Source organism: Choristoneura fumiferana, chromosome Z (assembly GCF_025370935.1).
Source record: "Choristoneura fumiferana chromosome Z, NRCan_CFum_1, whole genome shotgun sequence".
NCBI lineage: Eukaryota > Metazoa > Arthropoda > Insecta > Lepidoptera > Tortricidae > Choristoneura > Choristoneura fumiferana.
Window position 1 is genome coordinate 1731983 of NC_133472.1, and position 20791 is coordinate 1752773.

A 20791-nucleotide genomic window follows, 5' to 3' on the forward strand; every position below is an offset into this window, starting at 1 on the left:
TGTAACTATACTTTTTTACTGATGCTTATTTTCACAATCGCGTTTCTTCTTAAGTTAATCGACACAGACACATAGGTAGGTTTAGGTTATTTTAAGTTTGCATCGGCCCGAAGGGCCAAAACTACACAGAAGTAGGAGCTCCGCGCGAGCGGAGCTCCGTCGACATTGTTTCTGTGTCGATTAATATTGGGAAAAAACGCGACGCGCGATGACGTTGGTTTTGTACAAGGAAAAAAAAAACCTACCCCAAAACCGGGTTTTGGAGTAGGAGTTATTTGTCCTCTCCCACTGCTGGTAATGGAAGTTGGTTATTACGGGGAACAAGGGAATATAACTAACAGAATTCTTCTTGAATTTAATAAAAAATAATTTATTTATTTCTTATAAGTAGTAGAAGTATCAAAATTATCTAAGCCGGGCTAGAATGACAATATGACAATTTTGACAGTCTCAAAAGGGATACCAGATAAGTTTCGTAAAAAATGCGTGGACAGCTTTCGCTGGCCAATCTACTAGAAAATCGGTCTAAACTAAAATGTTAATATTTAAGTATTGCTTTTTCGAGTCTTTTTTTAGGAACTGGAGTTGCATATCGTATTTCTATTAAGTTGTTGTTTACTTATTTATAATTTTTATTTTTTTTAGGTATAAAGGTTTATTTCCAGAACAATACAGGTCCAACTATAAAATAGGTATATTATGTACAATAAAATTAAATAAACTAAAATTATATTAAATCTAAAAATGGACCCTGCGGCATGGTACCAAAGATGCTGGCAGCATTTCCCCGCTGGATCGCAAGACTGATGCGTTGAGCGAGCGTTTATAATTTTTATTTTATTATGGTCTGAATGTTTCCACTCTCCCTAGCCTATTTTTGTTCAATTAAAACAACAACTGTCAAAGTTTTGCTAAGCAAATTTCACTCGTTTACCAACTGCTTGTACTTAGTATTGATTTATTAAAATTTACTTTAATACTCTGTGATAAGCTTGCAATCGTTCTAGCAATAAATTGACAGACTGATGTAGTTTCGGTCATTCGCGTCTACTCGTCTTACTCAGTCAATAAAATCAAAATCAGTCGATAAAATTCGCGGGAAAAAATGTAAAAAGATACTGTTTTGCTTAAAATAATTCACGAATAAAAATAATAACACATAAATTCCATTATAATCTCCAATTTCAACACTGACCTCGATATCTTAAACAACTCCAGTGACGTATTTACGTATTGATTTTTTAGATGAGGTTGCTTATTGTGATAGCGAAATTGGAACACTGATATTTTTTCACTTTGAGCATGTTTTTTGAAACATTCATTTAATTAAAGCGATTGTAAATAGGGTTTCGTGTTCAAGTTAGCCATTATATGCTTCGATAGTTATTAAAAAATGCCCTCACAGATACACTTTGGTGCTTCTATGAATTGTGTGTACTAAATTTAATATCTGAAGATGGCGAAACGACAGACCGATGTGGAAATTCATGCGGAGGATGTCGAAAAGGAGGACGTCTTGGACGTTAGCGTGGATCTGGTGGATGATGGATTGTATCTTGGTGAGTAAAGATCTTTTAAGAGCTTAGGTTACAGCCCATATCGAAAATACAAACTGAAACATGCACAGAAAAACCAGAAAAAGAGAACAGCGCTGGGAATCGAACCCAGGCCCTCAGCATTCCGCGCTGCGTGCCATATCCCTACACCACCACTGGACAGGAATACAAACAAATTTCTCCCATGCACCACATATCTCAGCTTGTTTGTTTCTTATTTAGTCACTTAAGCAGCAAGAGTTTTTGTCCGGGTGAGCGGTTAGTTCCAATGGAGTGTTGAAGTCACTAGATGAGGGCTAAAACATCAAACAAAAAACAGAACATCAAACAGTCCCGACTACATAGGTTAGTTTAGGGGCTGTTTCACCATCCATTGATTAGCGTTAACTGACGGTTAAACAAATAGAGACGGCATCACACCTAACCGCCAGTTAACACTAATCAATGGATGGTGCAGCAGCCCCTTAGTGTTAAAGTTATATATGGGACCCCCTCTGCTTTAGACAGACCAGAAAATGTTAAAAAAATATTTAGGGGATGAACAGACGAGTCCTAAATTGAATAACATACTTAATATTACTATAATTTTTCAGGTAACTTAGCATGTGCGAGGGAGATAAAAACACTGGAAGCTCTGAAGATCACTCATATCCTCACAATTGATGTTGTGCCGTTACCTCGAAGCATGCTTGACAGGGCTAATATCCATTTTGAGTATCTTAAACGTAAGTAAATAACTGTCTCTTGCTACGGTCAATGTGCCGGCTATTTTAGAGCCAACAGGCATATCTAGAAATGACGGCAATAGACCGGACGGAATGTCGCTGATTCCGTGGAGTATGGGACGTGTGCTAGTGTGGGATGCAACTTGTGTTGACACACTGGCCCCGTCTCATCTCCACCGAACATCAATAAGAGCAGCAGCAGCAGCAGAAATGGCAGAAACTGCCAAAGCAGGAAAATACAGTGGTCTCGGTGCCGAATATGATTTTGTACCTTTCGGCGTCGAGACCCTTGGTCTGTGGGGCCCTGGCGCTCTGAGTCTCTTCAAAGATCTATCAAAGAGACTCAGAGATACCACAGGAGACCGAAGAGCTGGCAGTTTCCTCGCTCAACGCATCAGTCTTGCGATCCAGCGGGGAAATGCTGCCAGCATCTTTGGTACTATGCCGCCGGGTCCATTTTTAGATTTATTATAGTTTTAGTTTATTTAATTTTATTGTACCTAGTATACCTTTTTTATGGTTGGACCTGTATTGTACTGAGAAATGAATGAATAAACTGTAGCATAATAATAATAAGTGTGATCAAAACTGGTGACAAGAATCATGTTACTGGTTACTAAAACCAGTTATTTTAATAACCGGTTTCTTTTACTGCCTGCTGTGACGCGTTCCGTGACAGTCACTGTAACTGAATTAGAAATGAAATTAGTATTTAACGTTATTTGTTACAAGCTATTGAGCTATGGCGTTATTTATCACAAGCATCGTTTTTCGGTGTAAAGTCAATAATTTCATAATCTATTCTTTGACATTGTATAAAGTGAAGGTTATAATTTTTCCTCTGTGCTACTTGTGACGTCTGTAACGTTGAGGCGAAAATCGCATCACCACAAAAATAGCTTGTTACAAAAATCACCACTTGTCGCTTGATATGAGACCAGTGATTTGGTTATTCAGCTCAGCAAGTCACCAGTTACTGTATATGGTAACGTGAAATAATGTCCACCTCTAAACAATAACGAATGGAGAAACTCGTCTGTCTATGAAACTATGTCTAAGTACTGCTAGAACGAGGATGTGGCACTTATCATCATCATCATCATCCCAGCCTATATACGTCCCACTGCTGGGCACAGGCCTCCTCTCAGAACAAGAGGGCTTGGGCCATAGTTCCCACGCGGACCCAGTGCGGATTGGGTACTTCACACAGACCATTGAATTGCTTCGCAGATTTGTGCAGGTTTCCTCACGATGTTTTCCTTCACCGCAAAGCTCGTGGTAAATTTCAAATGTAATTCCGCACATGAATTTCGAAAAACTCAGAGGTGCGAGCCGGGGTTTGAACCCACGACCCTCTGCTTGAGAGGCGATAGGTCAAACCACTAGGCCACCACGGCTTTTTATTTTTCGGCTTTTTGTTTTGTGGCACTTATTCGCAACCATAAATATGTGACATAAATTAAAATATACATACATACATTGTCATTGTGATACTTTGGCAGCGAATTTACCTTTTTAGAGTTAGATGTTGACACCAGTTTTAGTGGATTATTCGCACTTGTTTCTTTGGCAATACAAAAAGGAGAATTTGTATGGAAAGAAAGGAACTAACTGCAAGTGCTCGGATTTCGTCAGATTGGTGACTGGAAACCAGCATAATATGCTGAGTTTCATTTACTATTCATCTCATACTTGTAAACAAAGTAATGTGTAATAATTTCGTATGTATATCTTTTTGTATTTACGGGTGGCACCATGCATTGCTTAGATGACCAGATGGCCTAGTGGTTAGAGAACCTGACTACAAAGCTTGAGGTGAGCAGATATTTGTATGAAAAATACAAATGTTTGTTCTCGGGTCTTGGGTGTTTAATATGTATTTAAGTATGTATCTATCTATATAATTATATTTTATCCGTTGCTTAGTACCCATAACACAAGCTTTGCTAAGCTTACTTTGGGACTAGGTCAATTGGTGTGAATTGTCCCGTGATATTTGTTTATTTATTTTATTATTTATTGTGATTTGTCAGAATTTGGTGATAAGAGTAAGACTTTTTATGTCAAAGTAATAACTATTATTAATCAGTATGATTTCATTTTCAGTGGCCGACGTACCCAAAGAAGACCTTATATCCCATCTGCCAGAAACAAACGAGTATATAAAGAAGGCAATAACTGAGGGTGGCGTAGTATTAGTACATTGGTAAGACACTAAGAGTCTCTAAAGGACAAAAATATATTGTTTGCATCAAAAAGTTTGAAACTATGCCCCCTAGCGGTTACCTAACCAACCGTCGCAGTCGCGTGTCTTGTATGTGCTTTCTTGTATGTGATTCCATTTCTGACATGTTCCTATTACTGTCATGGCATGATACGGTCTAGTGCAGGGTTACTCAAAGTGGGGTACGCGAACCGAACCCCTAGGGGTTCGCTATTCGACGGTAGGGGGTTCGCGACAAGGTTTACGTGACTCCAAAAACCACCAGGCTGCAAGACTAGCACGATGATTAAGATTGGTTTTTGGAGTCTTTTTGTATTTTTTATTTCAACTCCAAATTTGTAACTTATATGTTTGTTATTTATTTGTTGTTTTTTGTTTCAGTTTGTATTTTCGTTGGCAACATGATTATTTGTTACCTTTTATTGAAATAAATAATATAGGTACATTATATTATGATGATGATTGAAATGAAAATAACCTTACTTTCTCCAGCAGTCAATTTTATTACTTTCTTTGGGGGGGGGGGTGGTAGGGGTTCGCTGTTGTCTAGAAACTTTAACAGGGGTACGTGGACCCATAAGTTTGAGAAACCCTGGTCTAGTGGGTAGACCTTATTTTTTTTTGTTGCTTGCGGAGGAGTCGAGTGCAAAAATATGGGCTTACATAACCCTTCAAAAATATGTACCACAGACTCTTATTCAAGGTAATAAGTAATTTTGAGTGGTTCGAATAGATACATGCAGGTTTATGCAGGTGGTAGGACCTTGTGCAAGGTCCGCCCGGATTGCTACCACCATCTTGCTCGCTAATCCCGCCGTGAAGCAGCAGCGCTTGCACTGTTGTTTCGGCGTGGAGAATAAGACAGCTGGTAGAATTACTGGCACGTGAGGTATGCCATCTTAGGCCTCTAGGTTGGCAACGCGTCTGCAATACCCCTGGTGTTGCAGATGTTTATGGGCGGTGGTGATCTCTTACCATCGGGAGACCCACTAGCACAACATAAACATATTTTTGCACTTGACTGTACATGCAGTTACACCATCCAAACAACTCTCCAGGCTTGCATTATAAATTACTCTTTCCAGCTATTTCGGCGTGTCTCGTTCAGCAGCGGTGGTAATAGCGTACATAATGGAGAAGTACTCGCTTTGCTATGAAGAAGCGTTCAACCTTGTGAAGAATAAACGCCGGTTCATCAGTCCCAACGTGGGGTTCGTGGCTCAACTCAAGCTGTTCGGGCATATGGGCTATAAGATTGACCGGGAGGACCCGAGGTTCAAGCAGTTCCGTCTAAAGCTGGCCGGGCAGAAACTCAAGCAAGGTAAATAGTTGGGTATATTTTATTTGTTCACTCGAGTTTACTATTTGATCTGGTAGTTACAATATTCCCTTGTGAATTCCCAAATTTTATATTGTGGCCTTCATTGAGTTGGTAAGAACAACTGTCCAAAATTTCAACTTTAAAGCCAGCGGTAGAAATTTCAAGACTTTATTCCTATCCCGTGGGAAGATCGGGATATAAAGTAGCCTATGTGTTATTTAAGAGGTCCAGCTACCTACATACCAAATTTCATGACTAAGCCCAGCGGTTGTTATGTCGAGATTTTATCCCTATCCCGTGGGAATATCGGGATGGAAAGTAGCCTATGTGTTATTCCAGATGTCCAGCTATCAACATACCAAATTTCATCTAGATGCGTTCAGCCGTTTTAGCGTAAAGGAGTAACAAACGTACACACACAGACATACACAAACTTTCGCATTTATAAGTAGGATTTACATATCAATATAACATACCGACAGCCACCTGGTAAGGTCCAATTGTGTTTTCAAACTATCCAAGAACGTATTGAAATATACACAAAATTTCATTGAAAATCGCTCCAACCGTTTAGGAGGAATTAGGCGACAATCACACTAATTAATAATTATATATTAAAATTATTAAGATTTTAAAGGGGTTAGAAATTAAGAGTATAAGGCGGTAATTCTAAGCTCTGCCCTTAACGGACGACGACGAAAAATCAACCGTACGCCTTGCATATTATTATTAAGGATATTAAACCCCTGTTTAACCAACCATTGAATTTATAAATGTGATGCCGTCTCTGTTTGTTTTGTTCCAATAGACGGAGACGGCATCACAATTCATCCGTCAAAATTGATTAATAGGTGGTGAAACAGCCACTGTGTGGTTGCTGCCGTCGTTATGTTAGCGGAGCGATTTTTATTAATAATTTTTAATTCCTGTTAATAGCCTGTAAAAAGCCGTGGTGGCCTAGTGGTTTAACGACCTATCGCCTCTCAAGCAGAGGGTCGTGGGTTCAAACCCCGGCTCGCACCTCTTGAGTTTTTCCAAATTCATGTGCGGAATTACATTTGAAATTTACCACGAGCTTTGCGGTGAAGGAAAACATCGTGAGGAAACCTGCACAAATCTGCGAAGCAATTCAATGGTGTGTGTGAAGTTCCCAATCCGCACTGGGCCAACGTGGGAACTATGGTCCAAGCCCTCTTGTTCTGAGAGGAGGCCTGTGCCCAGCAGTGGGACGTACAGTTGTGGTCATATAATTAAGAACGATTTTTTATAGAGAAGATTTTTTCAAACTGACAAGTGTTACTAACTGCATGTATATTTTTGTACTTCTCTCGGTATCGTAAAACTTTTCCGTACTAGCGGTAAATTCATTTATACATATAATTGGCTAAAAAATAAATATATAAACTTTATACATTACATCTAAACCTAGTATTACTACTTACTGGCTGGTCATATAATTAAGAACGCTGAATAGTTTATTTTTTATTCAAATTTATATAGAGAACGGACGGCCGCTTTGTGGTTTTAGGTTATTATTCGAATAATTTTGGCGCCATTTAGTGCCGTAAAAGTCTTAAAGGCGATTGCTTCATATAAAAACAATGGGAAAAATAAAAGTTGTGATAAATCTACAAGAGAAGTAATACTAAAACATTGCGACAAGAATTGGTCGTATAAACACATAGCCGATCATCTGCAATGTTCAAAAACTATGGTTTTTCACGCCATAAAGCATTTTGCCACGTATCAAACTACTTCAAATATTCCGCGTGTACCTAGACAAAGAAAGTCATCTCGTCGAGATGATCGAAATATCGTTCCTTTGGCAAAACAAAATCCTTTTAAAGGGTCTAATACCGTCTAATGAGTTTAGAAAAAAATATTTTGGCGAAAACAACCCTTCAGCAATCTCGGCACGCATTATTCGAAGGCGTTTGGTAGAAGAAAAGTTGCACGGAAGGATAGCAAGGAAGGTGCCTATGTTGAAACGGTGTCATAGGCAAGCCTGGCTTGCATTTGCAAGAAGATATGAAAACTGGACAGTCAGACAGTGGAAAAACGTTCTTTTTTCTGACGAGACAAAAATAAATAGGGTATGTTCTGATGGCAAACGATATGTAAGATGGCCTTCAAATAAAGCATTCGACCCAAAGTACACAAAAGTGACTTTAAAGCATGGCGGGGGAAATGTAAAAATTTGGGGATGTTTTTCTGGACATGGTGTTGGACCTGTTAGGCTGATAGAAGGAAACATGGATCAATTTCAATACAAAAACATACTGGAAGAAACAATGTTACCATATGCTGAAGTCGTGCTTCCGGTTATTTGGACATTCCAGCATGACAATGATCCCAAGCATACTGCACGTACCGTTAAGGAATTCCTCACATCGCAATCAGTTTCTGTCTTAGATTGGCCAGCCAACAGCCCCGATCTTAACCCAATAGAGCATCTTTGGTGCGAAGGTTTCAAATCGACAGTGTGGCAATTTAAGAGAACTGTATGACGTATTCTTAGAAGAATGGAACTCTATCTCTCTTGCGAAATGTCAAAAATTGATAAGATTCAATGCCTCGCCGGTGTAAGGCAGTAATAAAAAGCCGTGGACATGCTACTAACTATTAATTTTAGTAAATATGTATTAAATTCCTTTTTTTTCTGTACAAACTTGACGTTAGTGTGATTAAGTTAATCTAAGTTTCAAATAAAAAAACTTTCGAGCAGTTCAATAAATCGTTCTTAATTATTTGTCCAGCTTCATTACTATTTTAATTTGTTACTAAAGAGAATAAAAACAAAATTTGTTAAAAAAATGTCAGCAATTTTATTCTTTATTCTTAATCCCGTTTGCTCTATTCATGTGGCTGTTTCATAACGTAACTAGTTACTTCTAAGAAGGAACCACGACTACACATGACATGATTTAGTTAAAAATAATCTGGAACTTCAAATCGTTCTTAATTACATGACCACCACTGTATATAGGCTGGGATGATGATGATGATGATGATGAATAGCAAGCCAGGCGAGTTATTACAAGATGTTATTTAGTTTCACCTGTCCCGTTGTCTGTCTGTCTGTAATCAAATCTTGCAAGTTAAATTTGATCAACTTCCAGTAGTCAGACTGACTTGAAATTCTTATGTAAATCGCGTGTCAACACAATAATCTGGTAGTCGCATCCTGGTAGTCCGGCCAGGATCGTCTCCGCAGGACGGAACTCTTCAACGGTTAATAGCATCGACTTGAAATTTGGTATGTTAATGTGGTTTGGGTGACAATGCTAGTACAGTCAGCAAAAAAAAGCTTGTAGTAAAAACGATTTTTTTATGGTTAGGTTATTTAATTTTTGGCTCATGCAAATGTTAGCGACTTTTTATTTACAGTTTATATTAAATGAGCTAAGCGATTTTTGTTGTATCGATTTTATAATGTAAGCAAAGCATTTAATTTATTTATTCATTTTTAGGTAGTGCGTAAATATTTTTTACTATCTTTTGCCCGCGGCTTCGCCCGCGTGGCACTCGCTTATCGCGCGCTGTTCCCTCGGGAACTGTGCATTTTCCGGGATAAAAAGTAGCCTATGCCACTCTCGGGCCCATAAGCTATCTCTATGCCAAAAATCACGTCGATCCGTCGCTCCGTTTCGACGTGAAAGACGGATAAACATACCAACGCACGCACTTTCGCATTTATAATATTATTAAGTATAGATTAGTAGAATTTTTATTTTGTACAAATTGTAGCTAGCGATTTTATTCATTCTTTTTTAAGTCTTAGAAATATTAGCGTAGCGATTTTATTAATTTATTTTATTCTAGCGGACCCGGCAGACGTCCTAATAACATACAAACAGTAGCGCCATCTAGCGGGTTCAATTGCGTTTCCAAACCATCAACCAACATTGTTTTGCTATATCAATTATTTAAGTGAATATTTTTCTAGGCAAATATAAAATAACTAACTTATTGTAAGTGTGTGGGGATGTGGTCTATAACTGACAGTTACGAAACCCAGGACCATTTTGTATGGAAAAATGTTTTTAATTTTATTTTATTTTGTTCTTCATTTTTCCAGTTCAAATACAAGATTAAAATCAAATCAAATCATTTATTCAGTAAATAGGCCGCAATGGGCAATTTTACACGTCATATTTTAAACTACCAGCGCTTTCGAAAATACCATCATTGCCAAGAAGAATGCGCCGCAAGTAACTTGGCAGAAAGTCATTTTTTGTTTTTAATAGTTATTCTGCTATGGGTGGATCAATTTTGTGGTAGTTTTAGGCCCCTTCTATAATTGGTCATCTAATAAGCATGTTAGTATAATGATACACAACATTTCTTCTATTAAACTACTACTTTTGTCCCCTCGCTGACGGGACGAATAACAACAAAAAACAGTTGATCCACCCTATTCGAGATGGAGACAAATACAACAAATCGAAAATCATGAAAATCTGTCCAGTCGTTCTCGAGTTGTGTTCGAACAAACCCGACTTTGTTTGATATAATAAGGTTATTAAAAAAGGAAAACGAATTTATTCATTCATTTTTAATTAAAAAATGTAAGCAAAGCGATTTTATTCATTCATTTTTAATTAAAAAATGTAAGCAAAGCTTTTTTATTCATTCTATTTTAATTCTTAGAAATGTGGACGAAGCCATTTTATTCAATCATTTTTAACGATAAGAAATTTTTGCATAGCGATTTGATGTATTAATTTTTAGCACTGCACCACCAGGAGACCCACTTGCTCGTTTGCCTTCCAGTCAAATAAAAAAAAATCTGATTCAATTCCGTTGACAGTTATTTTTTAACAAGCTTTTATTTATTTGTTTTATTTAACTTTCAATGTATGTATGTAAGAATGTACAGGCCCTTGCCTGTACATGGTATCTTTGGCCATGTCGATATCTTTGCCCTTGACTGTATGTATGTAAGTCTTGAACATGAAACTACCGTGAGACTCACTCATATTAAATATAATGACCCGGATAACTCACGTCTTAAATCGAGTTTAGCTCAACATGTTTCGGGCTAATCCGTAGCCCTTCGTCTTCGGAGCAACGCGACTCAGCGGCTGCTGCAACACGCTACGGATTAGCCCGAAACAGTTGAGCTAAACTCGATTTAAGACGTGAGTTATCCGGATCATTATATTTAATTTGTATGTAAGTCTGGTGACAATACAATAATCTAGTAGTGATATCCCGATGGTCCAGCCTGGATCGTCTCCGCAGGACGGAAATGTAGTTCGGACGACAATTCAAGTACAGTCAACAAAGAGTACAGCCGGCAAAAGAGCTTGTATTAAAGTACCATCATCCCAGCCTATATACGTCCCACTGCTGGACAGAGGCCTCCTCTCAGAACAAGAAGGGCTTGGCCTTGTATTAAACTATATTTTGTATTAAGGTAATTTGTTCATTATCGAAACTTCCAGTGAAAATCCTGCCGCAACTGTTCGCGGACCTTATAAAGCCGGACCCGGGGCTGGTCCGCGAGCGTCCCGACCCGGTCGTGTACCGGTGCCGGAAGTGCCGCCGCGTGGTAGCCAGCCAGCGGAACATCATACCGCACGTACCTAAGCAGATCAAGATGGAGATGGCCAAGAAAGGTGAGACAGCACGACAAAATAAATTAAAAATATATAAATATCACGGGACAATTCACACCAATTGACCTAGTCCCAAAGTAAGCTTAGCGAAGCTTGTGTTATGGGTACTAAGCAACGGATAAATATAATTATATAGATAGATACATACTTAAATACATAGTAAACACCCAAGACCCGAGAACAAACATTCGTATTTTTCATACAAATATCTGCCCCGACTCGAATCGCAGATTTTTGTAAGTAAACATGTATTGACATTGTATTCGGACGGGCACGTTCAGTACATGACATTGAAATTTTCTATTATTATTGTTAATTTTATTATTAAGTATTCTAAATCTTGATTATTATTATTTTTATTTTTCTTCAATTTCAATGATTCAATGACATATAATGAGCGTATTAGCGTATCTGCCGAATATTGTGCGCCATACACCGGCTGACTGTGACGAGCTTCAATGCAATACGGTATTTGACAACTCCTGATTTTGCCATATCTTAATATTATTATGAAAATATAGATATACAGATAGTGTTTAGCGAAGAGAAAATTTGAATCGGTTGAAAATTGGATTTATAGTGATTTTTTGGAAAATCTATATACCTGTCACTTTCTCAAACGCTTTTCTCTATGCAGCAAGTATGGCGGTACTGGCGTGTGACGTCACATGCCAGTATATCTTTCTCTGTCTAATCTTGAATTTCAAACCTTTATAACTTTGTTATTTGTAAAGGTAGCTCAAAAATTGTTTTTCTATTCGATAACAGGCATTGTGTAGTTTTAATTTATAAAACATATACAAAATAGTCAAATACCGTATTGGCCCAAACGCCCACAGAAATATTGAGTTGCATTCCTCTAATACAGGCATCCGGCCGCCGCCATCGAAGCTGACGGGTCTCCACTGCGCCGAGAACGGTCAGATCCTGATCGAGAAGCTAAAGAGTCTCGCCTGCCAGATCATAGATGGCGGGGAGAGTCCCGGGCAGAGTCAAAGCGACACAGGCACTGAAGAGGGCCCTATCCAGGTAACCTCCACACAGGCCGTATTATCTAACGTGCGGGCGCTAGCGATCGCATACAGCAGGGTTTCTCAAACTTATGGCTCCACGTACCCCTGTTGAAGTTTCTAGACGACAGCGGAAACCCCCCCCCCTCCCCCCAAGAAAGTTGGATGTTGATGAAAATTGGCTGTTGAAGAAACTAAGTTTATTTTTATTTCAATCATCATGATAATATAATGAGTATTATTTATTTCAATAAAAGGTAACAAATATAGGTAATAATCATCTTGCCAACGAAAATACAAATTGAAACAAAAAACAACAAATAACAAACAAATAAGTGGAGTTGAAATAAAAAATACAAAAAGACTCCAAAAGCCAATCTTAATCATCTTGCCAGTCTTGCAGCCACCATCACGTAACCCTTGTCGCGAACCCCCTACCGTCGAATAGCGAACCCCTAGTGGTTCGCGTACCCCACTTTGAGAAACCCTGGCATACAGTACCCGGCCATAAGGATTGCACATCGGTCTTTAGAAAGAGACTCGGCTAATTTCGGCTTCGTAGAGCGTTGTCACACTACGTATGTGACGTTTGTCAGTTGTACAGGTGCAATAGAGTACGGACGCATTCAGATGAAAATCCTACTTAATATTATAAATGTGAAAGTTTGTGAGTGAGTGAGTGAGTGAGTGAGTGTGTTTGTTACTTCTTCACGCTGAAACGGCTGGAAGGATTTGGATGAAATTTGGCGAAAAGTTAGTCTATAACCTGGATTAAAACATAGGATACTTTTTATCTCGATATTCGCACGGGATAGGGATAAAATCTCTAAATAACAACCGCTGGGCTTAGAGTCATGAAATTTGGTATGTAGATAGCTGGACATCTGGAATAACACATAGGCTACTTTTTTTATCCCGATATTCCCACGGGATAGGGATAAAACCTCGAAATAATAACCGCTGGGCTTAGAGTCATGTAATTTGGCATGGTTGTTGTAATAAAACGTCAATGAAAACCACGATGTAATTTTAGGGAATTCCCACGAGAATTTAATAAAATCCCGGTTTTTCAATTCAACTGCTGTATCTATTGATTTACGTGCGAAGCCGCGGGTAAACGCTAGTATATAATAAAGAGTTGTTGAAACCCCCTCAAAACTTTAAATTGTACGATGACATCTTTAGGAGAATGAGGGAACTATCCTTTTTCTAGCAGTTGCAACAGCTCTCTATAGATATCCGGAGTTAACATATAATGAGGGCTATCGCGTATGAATTCGCCACTAGAGGCGCTAGTGTAGCGTGAGGTCTCCGAAATGTCAAATCTCATAGTTTTTGGGTGAGCTACGCGGGTTTATTTATAATTAGAATAATTTTGACAATATTTTGCAATATCTGAAATTAATTATGGCAAATATGCGTTCCGGGGCAATGAATGTCTGTGTTTTGAGATAGTTTCCGAACAAAACGGGGACTATGCAACACTGTGGCATGCTCGATATTTTTATGGTACGGTTTTAAGGTGTATTAAATATGATTTTAATCTAAACTTTGTTTTCACGCCCGTAATAACAGACTTTGAAAGCCATACTTAAAAACCTCACACAACAGTGCGCCATCTAGTGAGACAAAAAACGATAGCCCTCATTGATTTGACGTAAACTAATTAAGTCCATAAAGGTGCAGTATTTATTTGATATAAACGTCACTTAATAAACACGATGACTGATGGACGGTCGCCAGTGATCGGGAATCGCCGTGAACAGCCAATTGTCTTTTTCCGAAGACCGATGTACATTCTTTATCGGCGGGTGCTGTACACTATCTCTTTCTACCCTCATTCTGTACCGTGAGACAGAAATAAGCAGTGAAAACTATTACAATTTCAAGTGAAATGGGCATTTCTCCACTAATTAGAAAACTAATTGCAGGTGGTAGGACCTTGTGCAAGCTCCGCCCGGATTGCTACCACCATCTTCATCGCTAATCCCGCCGTGAAGCAGCAGTGCTTGCACTGTTGTGTTTCGGCGTGGAGAGTAAGACAGTCGGTGAAATTACTGGCACCTGAGGTATCCCATCTTAGGCCTCTAGGTTGGCAACGCATCTGCAATCTTCTGGTGTTGCAGGTGTCTATGGGCGGTGGTGATACCCACTTACTCGTTTGCCATCCAGTAGAATAAAAAAAACTGTATACTCCATTTAATTTAAGATTTGAATTAACGGTCAAATTGTAACACATGTTTCTCGGTATTTCGAACACAAATGGACTAAAATAAAAATACCTTAGGTACATTTATTAGCGGTATTTACTATGGTTTTGGGAAGCCGTGGTGGCCTAGTGGTTTGACCTATCGCCTCTCAAGCAGAGTTTCGTGGGTGCGAACCCCGGCTCGCACCTCTGAGTTTTTCCAAATTCATGTGCGGAATTACATTTGAAATTTACCACGAGCTTTGCGGTGAAGGAAAACATCGTGAGGAAACCTGCTCAAACCTGCGAAGCGATTCAATGGTTCGTGCGAAGTTCCCAATCCGCGCTGGGCCCGCGTGGGAACTATGGCCCAAGCCCTCTTGTTCTGAGAGGAGGCCTGTGCCCAGCAGTGGGACGTATGTAGGCTGGGATGATGACTATGGTTTATTACAGAAGTTAACACAATTTTAAATAGTTTCGTTGTTTCATTTAAAAACGTGTGCACATTTTACCGTTAAGTTTCAAATGTTAAAATAATAAACTTTTCTTTACTGTTCCATTCATCATAATTTGAAGAGAAAGTTGGCAGAGGACTGTTCAAATTTACCAATCTGTGGAGAAATACCCAAATAAGACCAGTTATTTTTTAAACCACCTTGCTACTTAGCCCAGCTGCTGTTTGGACGAAGTTATTCTATGCTCTCACATTCTCCCCTTTCCCAGCTGGACGGCTACAGTGAGCAAAACCTGGTGGACGGCAGTATAGCGGCACGCGGCGCGGCAGCCTGCCGTCTCATGTGGTTCGTGGAGCCTATGGCTTGGATGCGACGCGTGGCGTTGGACCCGCACGGGAAGTTGCACTGCCCCAAATGTAACCATAAGATAGGCAGCTTCAGCTGGGTTTGCGGTGAGTTGCGGAGCGGATGTATACTTCGTTTTTTAGCATTAGGAAAAGGATAAACAATCTTGACTAGTCTTTTTATTCGAAAATACAAACTGAGACATGGACGCACAGAAAAACCAGAAAAAGCGACCAGCGCTGGGAATCGAACCCAGGTCTCAGCAATCCGTGCTGCGTGCTAATACCCCTACACCACCGCTGGACAGGAATCTAGACACGAATTTTTCCTATGCATACATATCTCAGGTTGCTTATTTCTACTACGCTACTTATGCAGCAGCACTAGCGACATCTATGTTCCGCTCTCATCGAGAGACGTCACACTCTTTCGGAACCAACCGCTCGCCCAGACAAGAGATGTCGCTACTAAGCAAGATGAAGATGTTTCGATTCCCAGCGCTGGTCTCTTTTTCTGGTTTTTCTGTGCATCCATGTCTCAGTTTGTATTTTCGATATGGTTTCACGGGATACCCGTAAAAGTAACAAATTTGGAGTTGAAATAAAAAATACAAAAAAACTCCAAATAAACCAATCATAGTCTTTTTATTGCCAAACGTTTAAAAAAAAACAGTAACTATTACTTATGATACCAAAAGAATGCGTGTAAATGATCATATGTCCTTGCTAATACAGTATTTGACACCTGAATTTGCCATGTCTTATATAATAAAGGCTGACCAGAATTATAAAAACCTCGCCATATTGCGGAAATCCAATAGAACTTATTCCTTGCACTGGTAACACTCAATTCAAATGTCATCTGTTTACTGCTGTCAAAGTTTAACGTTGTTTGCGCGTGGTATTTTAAAGTGTTGTTGTGTTTTTGTGCGTTAAAATGTTGAATATTATCCATAGCCTTGGAAGGAAAATAATTCACAATTTGTCATAGAAAAAGTCTGAAGGATTAGAAAACATTCCTCTGAATAACATCATCGACACCATTGTCAATATGATGACTGATAGGTATCGAGAGAGAGGGTAGAGGTAGGTGCGAAGTACTAGTGGGGGTGATGAAATCTATCGCAGCGCTCATGGTGGCCAAAAGTAGAAATAGTTCTGGCGCTGTCATCTGTCATACTCATATGATCTGTCATTAACAAAGCAATTTGTATAGACTTTTTAACTACCCACTTTTAGTAACAGATGTTTGTGTTATGATGCGAGCTTGAATTATTGAACACTGTCCCTGTTTTGTTCTTAATTCCTCTACATCTCGGACATGTCCAGCAACAATTTTTCTTATGAAACGGTTTGTTGTTGAAATTTTATATTGAGTGATACTCACAAAACCGGTCTTCAAAATGATACTCATTTTGATCTGAAAACGATATTTAATTTATTACTAGCGATATAAGAACAATTATATAATTTTACTTTTAATCAAAGAAACCAATAAGATAGCTGTATCTTTTCGTTTTATAGTAAAAGTACAACTAAACATGAAGTAAACAAACCCTGACATAACGAAAATAAAACACACTTTGAATAAATTTTACTTACCTCATGTAATTTTAATGGCCAAAAATGAATTCACAACAATTTATTGAATCAGGCGTTACTTTGCGGAGGTCCATATCAATGAACTAAAATAATTTCCTTGCTCACCCGTGACCTTACGATAGCTAAGCTTATGCAAAATATGCGTGTTCATGCAGTTCCTCCACCTCCACACTGTAAGAACACACACAAATCACACAAACCCATCTATCACCACCACCACACTACACTGACGCGTTTCGAACTCAACCAGAGCTCATCTTCAGAGTGACAACCGTACACCATGCTACCAGTTGTTAGACTAAAATTCGATTAAAGAGGAAATTCTTTTAGTTCATTTATATGGACCTCCGCAAAGTAACGCCTGATACAATAAATTACCCAATATTTGTTCCAGGATGCAAATGCCCGTGCGGCCAGAAGGTGGCGCCAGCGTTCTATCTCGTACCTTCCAAGGTGGAATGGTCGAACATAGTCCAGAATGTACAGGTCACCGTGTGAGCTGCCGGGCTGACTTAGGCACTAGTCCTACCGCCGACGATGAGCGAGAAGCGAGTAGAGCGACTAACTAGAAACGAGTGGGCGAGCAGCGAGAAGCGAGTGTAGTTTTGTCGCTCGGCTGTAAGCGAGTGTTCGCGTGCGACGGGCGATTACTCGCTCCACTCGACTCGCTCGTGCGGGGCGGCCGCCAAGCTGACATCGCTGAGCGAGTATCTATAGCTCAGCGAGTTTTATAGCTCTTGTCGCTGCGACAAAAGATGTGAGAGCGAGTTCTCGCCGACAGTGTGAACAGCCAGCGATCAACTATTAATATATGTGTCTCTTTTACTCACACAGGATCTTATATCTTTTGTTCGTTTCTTGAGCGAGAAAATAGTCGATAGCCAATCGTTTCCTCGCTGGCGGTGAGACAAGTGCCTTACGCTGTTTACTGAAGCAGAGAGAGGCACTCCGCCTTCGTTCTCTCTTGGCCGAGAAAATAGCCGATGTCGTAAATGGCCTGAACTGCTTCGAGAAAAGGATGGTACGGCCGTGCCGCTTTTTTGCTCGACTTGGCGGGGCACTGCCGTGCCCCCATATAGCTAATCGCTTTCTCGCCAGTGGTGGGACAAGGGCTAAACTGATTTTAATTAACGTTGGCTGTTTTTATGATAATAAAAATATGTAAAATTAGTAAATGTCCGAAAAAATGTTCTCTTTGTAGAAAACGCCTTTGTTTATAAAATTAACTTTTTTTTTCCTTTACTTTCGGTGACGTCGCCTATGTTAACTATACAGGGTGGCTCATTTAGATCGGTCAGTATGGGAAAGTCTGAAACTATAAGACATACGAAGATCTGTTCTTAGAAACCATGGCATCGATTTTAGTAACAAGAAAAACTGCATTTAAAAACAAACACTTGTACTCAGTACGGGAATCGAACCCGGACGTTTAGAAAAATAAAACGTACACTGTTTCTGTTTGGATATCGGTAGTGTTGGTCATAAGCAATTATGAAACATGAAGCATGAAGCATAAGCAATATAAATAAATAAATAATATAAATAAATACAACGGGACAATTAAACCAATTAACCTAGTCCCAAAGTAAGCTTAGCAAAGCTTGTGTTATGGGTACTAAGCAACGGATAAATATAATTATATAGATAGATACATACTTAAATACATAGTAAACACCCAAGACCCGAGAACAAACATTCGTATTTTTCATACAAATATCTGCCCCGACACGGGAATCGAACCCGGGACCTCAAGCTTCGTAGTCAGGTTCTCTAACCACTAGGCCATCTGGTCGTCAAATCGTCAATTATGTTACTAAGAAACACGGTATCTAGAATGAATAAAATGAATTGTATTTCATATTATTTAATAATGATGTATGAATACAGTTTTTCTTGTTATTAAAATCGATAACATGGTTCCTAAGAACAGATTTATTTATTTATTTATTCATAATAAAGACTTACAGTATATACATACATCAAAGCGTCTCTATTACTAGCTAAACTTACAAAACACTTACGTAATTGATAGATACATAATAAATAACTACATTAAACAGGCATACACAAACATTTCCTTATTTTATTCAGATCTTCGCATGTCTTATAGGTTCAGACTTGCCCATACTGACCGATCTAAATGAGCCATCCTGTATGTTGATCTGTACTTTTTGGTTGCAAAGCCTTGGAGATACTTTGTGGTAGATACTACATTTGTTCCCTAAAAATATATGAGTAAATACATAGTTGAGAATTAGGTGTTAAATATTACTGTTAGAAAATTATATGGCCTTCAAATTTCATGTCTATAGGTAGTATGTTATAGCACTTAAGACGGGAGATGCCTTAAGCTAAGCTTATCTTTGCACTTTGCAGGTTTTTTTCTTGGTTTTCTCGAGGCGAGGAGTACACGTAGGACACAGTTGCACAAGTCAACTACGCGTTTCAAATAACGCTAGGATTCAATTTAGAGATATTGAGAGTAAAATTTTTTGGGGCCCAAAATAAGAGAACGAATGGTTTTTTGGAACTTTATAATTCGAAGCGGATTGCCATGAAACAGAGCCAAACATGCTTTAAAATAGTTTAAACTACCTTATTTATATTGATGTACGATAATAGCGCCACCACATTTTGTGTTTCATTTTGGAACTAATCTGGTGCAGGATTGTTAATGTTACAGATAGGTTCAACTCAGTTGTGCGCGCGGTCCTATGTGTGCGTGCGCTTGTAAATATACAACTTTCACGTGACGCGGCAGTCGTCGTCCGAGCAAGACGTGTTCTTATCGCTTTACCCACACATGGGGCCGCGCGCACAACTGAGTTGAACTATCTGTAAAGGCATCGATCATTAATTAGCAAGCCATCTAGTTTAACAAATGAACTATAGATGGCGCTGTATCGAACAGACACCATCATTAGCTCATAGTTGCCAGCTGAGTAAATACGATTAATTTATTGCTAAATCTAGAGTTTTTACCAATTTCAATAAATGAGATTTTTCGTAATTCTCAACATTCATGCATTTATCAAATAGAAAAAAATACGGTAATACATATTTTTACTGATATCACACGCATTTTCATGACCTAAAATTTGATATTATAGAAAATGATTTTTTTATTAGCAACTGGCAACATTTCACACAGGCAGCCAGTGAAGTTGCCAGAAAATCTTTTATTGAAACGCCATAGTACATTCGTGCTAATTCACATTAAATACAAAGTTTGAAGTCACGTAAACATTTGTCGTGACCGATATGGTCATCTCATATTTTTGGCAGGGAGGTAAGCGCGTGACCATCTCTTGACATAAGTGCTTCGTGTTTATATGTATGTTATTATTAAATTATAGTATATTTATGACAGATGTTTGTGTTAGGTTAATATATTATTCAGATGCTGTGCTTTTTTGATTATAAAATCAGATGCCAATCTTGTTAAAATAAATATGACTATAAAAGAACCAAAACAATTAATGTTGAAATAGTGTTTTTTCTTATCTTAACTGTAACCTATCTAAAGACATCTATATAGAAATGACCATATATTAGTAATAAATTTTATACCGTTAAACGAGCATGTCTTGAAGATTTCGATGAAATTTGCTATTTATTGGTTTTTTGGAGTCTTTTTGTATTTTTTATTTCAACTCCAAATTGTTACTTTTACGGGTATCCCGTGAAACCATATCGAAAATACAAACTGAGACACGGATGCACGCCAGAAAAAGAACCCAGGTCC

At 38.7% G+C, this 20791-nt stretch overlaps 1 protein-coding gene across 1 annotated transcript; it reads left to right on the forward strand.

Moving 5' to 3' along the window:
* The first annotated feature begins 1066 nt into the window (after positions 1 to 1066).
* Positions 1067 to 18561, forward strand: LOC141436370 (dual specificity protein phosphatase MPK-4-like). The gene is made up of 8 exons (XM_074099348.1): positions 1067 to 1559; positions 2150 to 2281; positions 4388 to 4487; positions 5591 to 5826; positions 11274 to 11447; positions 12316 to 12476; positions 15369 to 15552; positions 17441 to 18561. Exons 1-8 carry the CDS (start codon positions 1457 to 1459, stop codon positions 17542 to 17544), a joined length of 1194 nt encoding a protein of 397 aa, XP_073955449.1. The 5' UTR covers positions 1067 to 1456; the 3' UTR covers positions 17545 to 18561.
* The last annotated feature ends 2230 nt before the right edge of the window (positions 18562 to 20791 follow it).